Raw genomic sequence first — 13,434 nt, forward strand, 5'->3', positions numbered from 1 at the left:
GACCAACATTGCGCGTTCATAGCGCGAACAAATTTAAAGGTAGATTGAGTTCTCATTTATTCAAAAATCATTTCGATTCAATTTCCTGATCACTTGTCTTCTTTTTATCTTCGCCCATAGAAGAAACAATGGAAAAAAGAATGAAGAATGCAAGAGTTTCCTTGATGGAGAAGAACAATGGGACTCAGGATAAAAAAGGATTGGGAAATTGGCATTTTTTGTTCAGAAAAAGAATCTGGATACCAGGAACTATGCGGTACACCCTAACTAGAATATGAGAGATGATACACGTTATATAAATAATTAAATGAATGACGGTAAAACTGTGATGAGTCTATTTAGCACCCGCATTCAAGTAAGCGCCCCTTCTCTGATAAGGGCTCCCCTCGAATTTAGCTTTTGTTAATAATTATCCTTGTCCTAATAAGCGCCCCCATTGCGTAAGCACCTTTATTTCTACAAACGCCCTTATTCCATTAAGCGCCCCTATTCTGTTGCAGTGTAAGCACTGCTTAAATACATGTATACTGAGATCAGTCGTGGTTCATCTTCATTTATTTTCTTACCAAAAGGTGCTCTAAGTCTCAGTCTCTCAGCTATTATTTTTAAGTGACTGCACAGTTCCTTCAAAGGAATCACCTCGTCTTAAATTTATCAATTTATTCTTTTCTAACGTAGGGAATAAGCTAAATAACTTACTGCCAACATCAACGTATCTGCAACCTATAACTTTGGAGAACAAAAAGGTACCACTTTTGTCTCAGGTTGTCTTAAACAGAGAAGTGGTATCCAGGAAGATTAACTCATTGCAAGTGAAAAAGTCTGCTAGAAAATATTCATCCAAAGTTATTAAGAGTGGCTGGAGACGCAGTGATCCCATCTTTAGTCAGCTTATACCAGCACAGTATTGATCGTGAAGCTGTGTTTTCGCAATGGAAAGTGGCAAGGATTACGCCAATACACAAAAAGGACGATGAGACAGATATCACCAAATACAGACCAGTCTCACTTCTGAGCAAATCAAGCAAGATACTTGAAGAACTTGTGAATGACACATTAGTTGATAATGTTTTCACAGCTAACGACCTTGCTTCGGACAGACAGTGATCATATTGCAAAGAATATTATACTGAGTTACTACTAACACAGTTGACTGAACTATGGAGAAAAATAGCTTGATAAGGGAAAAGCCATTGCAGTTGCGTTTATAGACTTCAAGAAAGCTTTTGATTGCTTCCAGTACTCTCTCCTGATTGCAAAGTTACAGCGCAATTTTGGTGTCTGTGGTCTCTTGCTTAACGGGTTAAACAGCTTTCTAAGTGACAGAAAACAGTTCACTGTGGTCAACGGCGCCGAATCTGGGACCCAGTCAGTTCAAGTTGGAGTCCCACAGGGCTTAGTTTTAGGACCGACATTATTTGCTTTATTTTCCAGCGACCCTCCATCCTCTGTGGCTTCGGGAGAGACATATATGTACACTGACGATACCACAGTACACTGTGTTGGGATCAATAGGGATGTACCGGTTTCACTATTTAACAGAGCGTTAACAGAGCTTTACGAGTGGTGTCTCATAAACAGGCTCACACCACACCCTAAAAACTGCGAGGCTATGCTCATGACTAGGTCTAATTATATCGGACCTATTCCGCCTGTTTCTATTGGGGGCTCCTTGATAACATGGGTTGAAAATCGCGCTTACTAGGAGTAACGGTCGACAACAACCTGACATGGTCACCACACTTATCAGAAGTGAAAAAGAGCTTCGTAAGCAAGCTCAACTTGCTGATAAAATCAAGATTTCTTCCCAAGAGTGTACTAAAAATTTCTATTTAAGTGTTATTCTGCCATCTCTCACCTACAGTCTGATCACTTGGGTAAACTTCAGTAAATGCAGAGCTATTCGGGACGCTGGAGAATCTCGATAGTCGAGCAGTAAGGATTATTTATGATTTAAAGGACACGTCGAACGAAGACTCCCTAAAGATAGCCAAATGGTAGACTTTGGCATACATCTTCAAGGACAAACTCTCTAAGTTAATGCATAGTGCTTATAATGGCTTATTACCGAAACAACTATGTACTAGTATCATTAACAAGAGGGTGTCGTGTTATGCATTTAGGGGGACAGATTATATTGTTGTACCTAGATTTACATCTCGTTATTTACAGCAATCTATTAGTTGTAGAGGAGTAGTCCTCTGGAGTGCAATCACATCGAAATACTCTGATATTGCTTCTGAGCCACGTAGAACTATCAGCTCTAGATTAAGTAAAATTAAAGATTTCACAGAGTTTACTTTTAAAGTAAAATTAGCCTTTACAGTTGATTTTAACAATCAGGATTTTAGATATTTTTAGGATTTTAAGATGTTACAACTGTATTTACGTGATATTTTAGTATTTGTTAGGAGCCTTAAGCTATTTATTAAGTTTCTTATTAATTCGATTAGATAACTAAACACAAGACCCTGTAAGCGTTTAGCTTTTATCATTCATCGTTTACAAATAAAGTTGATGTATTTATGTATGTATGTATGTATGTATGTATGTATGTATGTAATTGAGCGCCTCAGGCGCTAAATCAAATCATTGCGGTAAGGTTTTAAAGAAATTGTAGCGCTGTGCTGGGAGTTTTATAAGATAATTTGAATTAAAAAACTTAGTTGACAATGTAAATTAGCCACCGTAAAATTATTCGTAAAGCTGACGTTTCGATCGTTAGCCCTTCGTCACTCCAGATATCAGCTTTAGAAACTCTTTACTCATTCAGTTATCTTTGTGAACTTAGTTGATAAAAATAAGTTGTCATATGAATCATTAACTGTTGATTAATAATTTGATAATATTTTGACATATGGTAATAATGAAATGATTTTCTTCCAAGTACCACAACGATTATGGAGCATGAATGGCTATTTCAAAAGACTGCGCTGTGGGCGATGCGACGTAACAACATATGTTACATATCCGAGCATTCATTTCTGATTTTTAACTTGCTGGAAATACAGCCGACCTAAATGGATCCTAGTTGCCATTTTCAGTTAGTTATTATTCTTATATCGGAAAACGATCTGCACGTTTTATTTTATTGTGTTATGAAGAATCCGTTTTGTGCGACTACAAAAAGTACTGCTTAAATAAATAGATATACACACGATTCGTACGCATGCGCAAACAGTTAACTTAACACGTGGGAAAATATCACGGCGGTCTTAATGATACAGGTTTGATTGGTACATTATGTCATTTACTCTAGCTTCTTCTCATGTGTCAATTTAATGAAAAGTTGCTCGCTCTGATCAGTTGTAACTAAATCAAGGATACAAGCATCAACTTTCGATTTACAGCACATCAAGGAATATTGTCACTGTGACAATTTTAGGATGGCTTGTTAGAGGTCTACATCGGTGATACAAATGTGACAATATATGCCACAGTCGCAATGATAAGGAAAACCAGAAGAAACATGTAATCCATTCTTTTAGCCACTCTTTTCCACGTGTACTCTGGTTCCTCGTCTATCCTGTCATCTAGTGGTGGGTTCTTGTCATTTGACTCCGTCATCTCAACACCGTTAACTGTTACCGAGGATCGTCCACGAGCCTCATGAGACCCACTGTTAGGCCGCGATACATTTATCCTCCTCACCCTTTTCCCCTTCTTGATGCTGCAGAAGTCGCAGAATCTTTCGATCCAGCCAGGGGGGGTTCCTTCCTTGAAATACACTCTCACTACAAATATGTTGGCGAACAACACTAACGCTATGATGATCATAGTGACCTGGAGATTGACCCCCAAGATTGGGAGTCCGTCCGAAGTGACAGGCAGGAAGGATGGGATAACGAGCAGAAACACTGTCATGGCCAGGAGAACCGTTGTCACAAAGCCAATACGTTCTCCACTCTCAACGTGGATTAGGAAGCTGCTTAGTGCGAGGACGGTCAGTAAAACAGAAGGAATAGTGAGGTAGAACATATAGTACAGTGACTTTCGTTCCATGGTTAAGGTGTAAACCACTTCGCTGAAGTTAAACGGGCAGCAGTCGCCGTGATCAGTGCTTGATATCGCGGCCGTAATATTTTTGATTTCCCAGTCTCCACTCTCAACGAAACGGGCTAAAAGAGATTATAATAAAACTCTAATGAATATAATCGTAAAACAGTTACTGTAGAATGTAAGTGCTTGGCCGGTTAAACCTAGTAGATCAGTTTGGTGAAGTTTGGTGCAATTTGGTGTAATGGTGTCCATTTCCATTTATATATTAAGCTCAGTTACGCACGCATTCTGATTGGTTCTCACTTATGATCTATTGGAGGACCGACGTATAGATGACGTCATCATTAAAACTTTTTTAAAGTCATTATTATATAAAACAAATAGATTCCAAGTTGCCGTGCGTCTGTTCAGTAATAGATCCCAGAGGACGTCAAAATGTGGTAAGAACATCAATGACACACTCTGCTGCGCCTCGTGTTCCACTTTTTAGTTCTTACCACATTTTGACGTCATCTGTGATCTATTACTGAACAAACGCACGGCAACTTGGAATCTATTTGTTAAATACTTAAAGTAGTTTGACGTAGTCTGATGTAGCTTGGGGATTTTTTTTCTCACTAAACTCCACTAGATTACATCACACTGCACCTAACTACACCAAAATTGCACCAAACTACACCAAAGTACGCTAAACTACACCAACTACACGAGCTACTCAGTATAACTACACCAAACTATATCAAATCCATAAACCAGGCTACACAGCACGGTAAAAACAGCACGACAGAACATTAAAACAAAAACTAATCAAGTTGCATTAAGTTACACACTACATCAAGCTGCAGAGAATACATTTCATTAACTAGTTTGAGCTGAAGACTTCTTTTAACGGTTTCTATCTGTTCATAAAATATCCAGTCGGTTATTTCAATTTTAAACACTCTTGGAACGTCCTTAAAGGTTAATTATAGCACTTGACAAATTCCTTACTTGCAAAGTTACTTTGGTCCTTAAACAGATTTAACTTCAGAAGGTTTTCTCCATAACTGAACGAGCCAAAGGCAAGTTGGCACTCCTGTTGATCAAATGGCCACAGGTCTATCTTCATTCTGCAACTGACTTTAAATGTTGCCGGTCCACCCCAAGAACACTTTCCTGTATGATCTACAGCAACGTCGGTGACAAACTTGCTAGGTCCACCAGCCAAGTTGATATCATCGTCACCGCTAAAGACAAATAAATGCTGTAAGCGAATTCCGCCAACTGACATTGGCAGATTACAATCACAGCGGTAAACCTTGACTAAGTGGAGTGATTTCAGGCTTTCAGTGTCAAAGTGTCTCAAATAAGCCAGTAATTCACGGCAATTTAAAGCGCACAACCTTTTTGGTAAAGCCCAAATCAACAAGATACCCAGACTTGAACAAGCTTTGTGTTCGTAAAGATTTTTTGTTGTTTTTAAATTCTAAAATTTTGTGTTATTGCATATTTCCAGAAATGTTATCAAATAATACCCTAATCATTCCCTAATCTGTCGACAGATTTCAAAGAAAAAAAAAATTCTTAAAAAATTCAAGGATATGATTGTCCATTCCTTTTAGGGAAACTAACAATTCAAAACTCTAGCCACACGCATTAAGGAAAGGCAATATTCTTACTTGTTAAACAGGGCTATATCAGGAACCCAGATTTCCCTGGGCTCAAAATGAACACGATCCACGTCTCCGTAATCACTAATATTCCAAGTTAAGAATTCGTTGTCCCATCTCTGTAAAGAAAGTGATACGCCAATATTGAAAAGGACATCAAAGTGCTCCGGCCCTATCTCTCTTTTTGTCACAAGATGATTGTTACAACGGTTTACCAAATCAAATTGGGGTTAAAGGGTAATTTAGTTTTATCTGCTGAGTTGATAACAATTGGCTACCGTAAAGAGTTCCAAAGCTGACGTTTCGAAGGTTAGCCTTTCGTCAGAGCGAAATGTCAGCTTTGAGACTATTTACGGTGGCCAATTACTAAATTACTCTAGCTGTTATACTCTCCCACCGACGCAGCACCAAAGTTTCTTTAGAAACTTATCCACTTTGTGGATTGGAGCGATAATTTTGTTTCTCGGGAAATACATACACGCAGGACGACTTTTCACTGTTCACTGATTAACAAACTGTCACTGCATCTTATAGTAGGTTCCTCGTTTAGACACCGTACTTTCTTAGTTGTTTCGGAATTTCTCAGTTTCCCGACCCTCCAAAAAAAACTCTTGACAGTAAGCTCTTGGAACAATCCACTGTTCTTCTTTAAAATACCACTTCGACCCACGATGCACCGCGTGTTTTTCTGCACGTCAATAAACAGTATCATTTCATACGCCGCTTAAATTAACCACATTTGGACATTGGTGAAGAACCAATCCACCAAATCACCCTTCGTGTTGAGTATATCACTTTAGGCTAAACAGCACCTCATAAGATTGTGTGACACGCTTACCTGTATGACCCAAGTGTCCAGAATAACTAGCTGTTCTTGATTATCCTGTTTGAAAAATAGAGCAAGTGGACATTAAAATATCATATCGACTAGGCAGTGGAGAAATATTTGTTACAGAAAAAAAGCGGCTGGGACGAGCCAGAAACGAAATAGTTAGACGATAAAACTGAATTATAATTTACTCTGCAAAGATGATCCAACTGAGGAGACTGCAAAAGGGGCGAAGGTGGAAGGCGGAACGAGGTAAAAGAGTAAAGGGTGCGTGAAGAGGAGGGAGTAAGGTAGAGAGCGAGGTAATCTCCTACCCAGATCCTACGTGTAACTGAAATTTTGGTAGTGGCTTGCCTTGGCCGTGTAAGGTCTGGGTACGAGACTAAGTGCATGGTAAGGAAGCCAGGATAAGGGGCTAGGCGAGGAGGGCGGAGTGATAGGTTATGAGAGGGGAGAGGTAAGGGGGGCAAAGTTAAAGGGGGGCGAGAATAATGGGCATAGTATGGAAGCGATCTTGAGGTAAGAAGAGGGAGAGGGGTGGTAACGAAGCGAGTTACGGGTGAAAGGTGAGAGGGGTGGGGGAAGTGGGATAGAGGTAAGAGGGCGAGGAAGTGAGGGGAGGGGGGGGGTCGAGGGTAGAAGGAGGCCCTACCCTTAGTGTGATTTTAAAAGAGCCCTCTTGTATCTCTAGACAATCCAGTTGCTTCCTGATATATCTTGAATTTCATTCCGACCTTAATTACCACAACAAATTTGCTTGACTTAAATAAAAACAACAAAACATTTCCAGGCCAATGACTGCTACTAAAATTGTTATTATGGCTCTTTAAGAAAAAAAAACGCCCAGAAAACAGAATTTCAACTAATTGGAACCTTATAGCTGTAGGCTTTGCTTACCACTTTGACAAGTCGGCCGATTCTTAAAGCAAATTGAACTTTCACGTTCTTTTTGCCTCTTAGCACTGGGCGGACTTTCCTATCGTAATTGTCGAGGAGGTCCCGTCGGATAAGATGTTCCCATGAAGAGTTCGTAGAACCTATAGAACCTACCAAATCGAGTACATTCAATGATAAACGAAACGGAATGTTTGATGAAGATAGACAAACTTAAACACACAGATGGGCAAACAGACCCGAAAGACAAACAGACTGACAGACAGGAAGACAGACCAGTTGACAAGTAGAAGAGGGAAAGACAGAGAGAGACCCTGAGACAGTTGACGGGGAGACAAATAGGCCGACAAAACGACAGTCAGATATAGAGAGACAAAATAAACGCGCAGACAGACGGAGAGACAAACAGATAGAAAGACCAGAAGACATACAGAGACGTGGATAGACCGAAAGACCTTGCGCAGACAAGTGACGGATAGCCGGGAAGACATGAAGTCAAAAAACATACAGAGAAACAGATAGACAGAGAGACGGACGGACAGACAGACAGGCAAACAGATAGAGGATAGACAGATAAACAGACAGACAGACAGATAGATGGACAGACAGACAAACAGACAGGAAGATAGGAAGACGGACAGACGGATAGACAGACACACAAACAGACAGACTGTCAGACGGACGGACGGACAGTAGGGTAGACAGACAAAAAGATAGATAGACCGTTTGTCTATCTGACAATTGGATAGGCAAAGGGAGCGGAAAGATAGACAGACAAGAAGACCTGCACGCAAAAGGAGTGCTTAAAGGTGTGAAAAGTGGTTGAAGATAACTAATTGTACAGATATTCAAATCATTTCGAATCCAGTTTGGAATGAACACAAGTCACTTTTTGCAAAGACCAACAAAATTACATAAGCCCGTAGGCATTATGTGACATTGTACTTTTTGAGAACAATTACAAGTGCTTCGTCATTCCGAATTGCGCAAGCGACGAACTCATTAATTATGTACAAGGTAAAACTTGAGGCAGCTTTTCATAATTATGCAGCAGCACGACGCATGAATCGTTTCTTTTTATCCTGAAGCTCATATCAATTAAAGTTCATCACCCATGAAGTCTGACAGAGTTTTAATCGACTTTCAGGCAGCTCAGTGAGTTTTTGAGACGCATTGATTTCATCATCAACAATTTTTCGAAGCAGCATTTAAGTTTCCCTTAAACTGACTACGAAATTTTTAAATCCTGGCAAAACTTATACAGCACGATTATTCTTTCCAAGAATATCGCTTCGATGATTGTTCGGATACATGAACTGGCGTTTATGAAATAAACATAGAGTCAAGGCAATAACAATTTGAAACTTGACAAGATTTTTTAGATAAACCTTTAAGCTAAACAGTTGATGTCGCATTTTTAGTGGAAGATTTGTTGTGTTGATAACATGTTTCCAAGTTGCAAGGGTAACTTGCAACAGTCGAACACCAAAGAAGGCACGCGTTGAAAACCTCATGAGAAATTAAAGATGCAACCGGCTCGAATAAATGAATTGCTAAAAGTAACTGCGTTCTCTTTGAACGCCGGATCCGAGCTTTCTTCAGCGAAAAGATGTGTGAGGTCTATTTGGCGTTCTCAGTCTTATTATGGGAAAATCAAAATTGGAAAGTACAGTAACTGTAATTAAAATTGTTTTAATTTAAGGCAGAACGGGTTCCAGAAGAATAACAAAACAAATTCATCGTAGTTACGTTCCCTCAAATTGCTATGTTTTTGTTCTTAGACCCCTCGTAACTAATTAAAAAACCTCTACATGCAAATACGTTTGTTATTCCGAGCTCTTCCTATCTTTAGTTTTCAATTTGCACAACCCGTTATTTTATTTACACGAACGACGCAATCAGCCATTCAAATTGTGAGCTGCGAAAACAAGTATGTCATCCTACGATGGGTTTTGAAGATACCACCGGCAATAAAACTCTGAACTTCCTGTATAGATACATAGCGATGTCTCTGCTTCTGGCCAAATATTTGCAATGAAGGTGTTAACAATGTGGAACTCGCAGAAATGTTTTCAGCCTGAAAATGTCAAATTCATAAACATGATGTAGACCTTCGACATGGAAAAAACAATATTGGTCCTAGTGCGGTTCAACTGAAAGTTTGACAGTTTAGGAGAATAACTTGCGGCACTGAAACTATTTTCGAGATTAACGTACTTGTAAATAGCAAGAACTTTGAGATATTCAAATTTTTATTTCCTTTGTGGTACAAATTCAATACCATTTAGTTTAACAAGCACTGAAATCTTTTTACATTACAAAATGATTAACATAAACTTTTCTTGAAAAGGTAGTCATTAGCTCTCGAAAATTAATTAAGTTACAGGTTTTGAAATGTAATTCTAATAACTTTTCCCGATCCATTGTAGTGTAGAATACTGCGCTGCTAAACGTTCAACTACAACTAGTTGTGAAATGTTAAGGAATATTTAAGTCGTTAAATTGTTATTCTGCTTTTTAATATTGCGGAGTCATGCAATCAACAACTCCTTCTAATCAAAGAAATACAGTTCGAATGGCAAAACTTGAGGTGAAGCTAAGCTGTTGAAAACATTGGAACAGAACTATTCTCAACCACAAATTGTTGTTGAGACAAAAATTGACGACTGGGAAATCGAACATGTCTTATGCTCTTGCATTAAGTGAGACGTGAGCTTTATCATTGTGCGTCATGCTTGTGAACATGTTTGTTTTGTTGCTCCGTAAGCAAGTGTTTTCCCTTGAGAGAGACTCAGATGCAAAATTTGCTGATCAATTCATGTTCGTGACTGACTTTTTAAACAAACTTTCGCTATGTGGGGCAGGCAAGTGATATTTTGGTGGTCGCAGGAGATAAAAGTGAAGTAATCGAATGATATATTTCAAAAAGGTTAATGCTCCGATAGCGCTCTTCCTGTCATCGGTGAAAATCTTAGGTGTGTATAATAATACGCAAATATTTAATGATTCAACGAAAGTACGCAATAATATGGTAATAATATGAAAATGTTTCTCTCAAGATCTGGTTGTTCCCCTAATTTACTCGTAACTATGGCTCTGTTCCTCGCGCATGGAACAATTTCATGGTGAATATTGAACTAGACAAAAACCTTCGCAACTGATCCTTGTCAGTTTCTGATTAATGGCATAACATTGAAATTCAACTCTAACCCGGAGCGTTTGCCTATTTCAAAAGTAGTCTCCCAGTAGTGTTTAGAACAATAAAGGTAATTTCAAAAGTCACTTCAATGTTTTGCTGAACACTTACCTGCCACAAAAGATAGTATTTTGACGCACATTAGAAGTGCTGCAACTCGATTCATCTTAGAAACTTTGAAGCTGACGACTTCTTTTCGAACTCACTCTATCCCGCTTGTGATCGGGATCTCTCCCTAAGATAGCAGTTGATTTCTGTTCAATGTTTCAATTATAATAACGATATCCACGAAACGATGAAATATTGGACAAGGTTAGCAGGTCGTTCGCGCTACTCACGCACAGTAGCTGGATGACGTCGCACATATCGAGTGACGTCACGTAGGGCCTTAAAATTTATTGATAACCAATTTATTATTTGGAAATTCATTATCATGATAGTAAAAAGTCTGAAAGTGCGTCAGTGACAATTTGTATCATGGGGAAGAATAGGGTTGCAAATAACGACCAAAACACTCAGGGATGGTGTACTTTTGCGAAAATTTAGAAGGATTCAAAACTTTCGTCTCCTGCAGTGTCATATTTGGTCAACATGCCTTGCTGAATTCAATGTTCTCTGCCTAACAGTAAGTCTACGAACTAAATATAAGTCAGAACATAAGTTTGCTGTAGCACCTTGCAAGATTATTTGTTTTCATCATCAGAGTGGGTACAGCAAAAATCTTTCCGCTATAAAGAGTTTCTAAAAATTATCTTTCGAGCGCCCTTCGTCAAAGCGTTAGCTCCTTGTCCTTTAATCTGACGAAGTGCTAAAGCTCGAAAGATCATTTATAGAAACTCTTCGCAGCGGCAAACTCATATAATCCATTCAGTTGATAAAACTGACGTCCTGAAGAAACGGCAAAGGTACTGGCGGCCTTTATAATCCCTCTTCTTCAAAATCCATATGGTAATAGTAGTTTATTCAAAGTGGTTTTAGTGAAAACAAGAAAAACATGCACTTCTCTTGTGACTTATAGGCCATTTTCTCTCTTGTGTGGCGCGCGTTTCGCCAATTGAGTTTCAAATTTAAACCTGGTCAGTCTTAAAAAGTCCCGGATATGTCACGGCATTCTCTGCGATGTCAAATTATTCTGTGTAAACAGACAACTTCCCATCGACACAGTGCCACAGTTTCTTTAGAATCGTCCCCTCTGGTAACAGCTCACGGCGTGGTTGATAATGAAGAACCACGTTGGCCAGAGGTTATAATCTCTTGGCTAAATGAAATAATTTCATTGGACCTGCGGGTGAATATAATATAAAGAAATCATCTAGCAGGAGGTACGAATCCCGTCGAAGCTTAAACTACTTCACGCTTCTTTACTGCAATTGTTTGAATTCCAGTCCACCTAGGATGATCATTTCTTTGCCTGAGAATTTTTCTGGTAAGAATGCATTGCATCTGAATATCTTGAGAAAAATCTCTATTTCAGAAATTTGTCACAAGAATCGGGAATTATTTTCTCAAGAGCGAGAATTCTTTGTAGCAGGCAATGAAGAAGAGTTCTGCTGAAAAGAGTGTTCAGTTGCAAATCTTATGAATAGAATCGCAACTTCAGAATTCAAGGTAAGAGGCAGAATCTTTGTTACAACAATGAGAATTATTATAACGAAAACTTTAATTAAGTAAACTTTTATCGCCAGGAATTTTGAAAATTATACACGTAAACATGTAATGTAGCCTGTTAAGCTTTGCTACATTACAGCGCCGGTTGGAGTAGGTAATATAAACGAACGATTCCCTGGGAAAGCGAAAAATGATGTCGTAACCGCCATAATTTATATAAAAAATTCGTGAGAAAATTCACAACAACAAAATTAATACCTTTCGAAGCGAAAAACTTATCTGGAGGTTTGAGCAGTTATAAAATACTCAAGTGTCTGTCATTAGAATCTATCTTGCAGTTCTAAGCTCTTAAGAGGAACGCGATCGACGTAAAACGCTTGGTAGCCGCCCTATATTCGAAATCGGTTGCGTGGGCTCAACGTTTTAACGGTTCCGAAAATGGGGTTTATATTCTTCATGAAGTATGTACCAGGGCTGAGTTAGGATTTTACCTTCTTTCGATCTCATATGAGGAAGAAGATTTCAGCGGCTAATAATGCCTTCCGCTCCAAGAGGACATTCAGATCTGAGTTCATATCGAGTGATTCAATTGGTATACTTGGAGTGTCAGGTGGGTTCTTGTTACAGTAATTTAGTGTCAACCGATCGAAGGAAGCTGGCATCAGTAAGATGAGGTCCAAGAAACTGAATACTGCTTGATCGGACTTCTCCTTCGTTGGAAACATGCTGTTAACAAAGCTGTTGGAAGAAAGTGCTCTTCAGCAACTGATTAAACCCTGTTCATACTGTTCTGATTGCAGGACTGGTAAATTGAATTTTAGTACTTGTTGCAGAGCTCGAGGTTGAGATAAATTTCAACTGAATGGTGGCACATTATATGATACCCTGGGTGGCGGTACAAAATCTTTACTTGTATCCATACAGGAAAAATTTAGTCCTCTCCGAAAAACGCTCAAACGTATGCGCATTTGCGGACGTGCTAGTGACTAAGTGGTGTGCTTTCAGGCTGACAGTAGAAATTTTTATAAACCATTCTGCCCGATGGGTAAGTATAGTTTGAGCTAAGGAGAAAATTGGATTGAGTCAGAGTGACATCCAGAAAAGGATTTAGGTAGTTGTTTCACAGCTGGCTAACTGTTTGTGGTAAACTGTTCATAGAGGTGCTAATGTAATGTTAACAACTACGCTTTCAGATTATAAAGCTTCTGAAAGCAAAATATGGTTTAAAGGTACGGTTGGGAAAACATCACAAGGAAAAT

At 39.0% G+C, this 13,434-nt stretch overlaps 1 protein-coding gene across 1 annotated transcript; it reads right to left on the reverse strand.

The window, feature by feature from the left end:
* Positions 1–2,561: 2,561 nt before the first annotated feature.
* Positions 2,562–10,902, reverse strand: LOC131789591 (neuronal acetylcholine receptor subunit alpha-7). Its single transcript, XM_059106748.2, has 6 exons — positions 10,679–10,902; positions 7,375–7,523; positions 6,487–6,531; positions 5,658–5,767; positions 4,990–5,225; positions 2,562–4,118 (listed from the first exon to the last, which is right to left on the reverse strand). The coding sequence occupies exons 1-6, from the start codon at positions 10,731–10,733 to the stop codon at positions 3,403–3,405; spliced, it is 1,311 nt and encodes a 436-aa protein (XP_058962731.2). The 5' UTR covers positions 10,734–10,902; the 3' UTR covers positions 2,562–3,402.
* Between the last annotated feature and the right edge of the window lie 2,532 nt (positions 10,903–13,434).

Source organism: Pocillopora verrucosa, chromosome 13 (genome assembly GCF_036669915.1).
Source record: "Pocillopora verrucosa isolate sample1 chromosome 13, ASM3666991v2, whole genome shotgun sequence".
Taxonomy (NCBI): Eukaryota; Metazoa; Cnidaria; class Anthozoa; order Scleractinia; family Pocilloporidae; genus Pocillopora; species Pocillopora verrucosa.

Coding starts and splice junctions, on each gene's coding strand:
- LOC131789591 (XM_059106748.2), bottom strand. CDS start 10,733: ATGAATCGAGTTGCAGCACTTCTAATGTGCGTCAAAATACTATCTTTT. Junction 6,532..7,374: donor TCGGCCGACTTGTCAAAGTG/GTAAGCAAAGCC, acceptor TTTTTCAAACAG/GATAATCAAGAACAGCTAGT. Junction 4,119..4,989: donor GGACCAAAGTAACTTTGCAA/GTAAGGAATTTG, acceptor AATCTCTTTTAG/CCCGTTTCGTTGAGAGTGGA.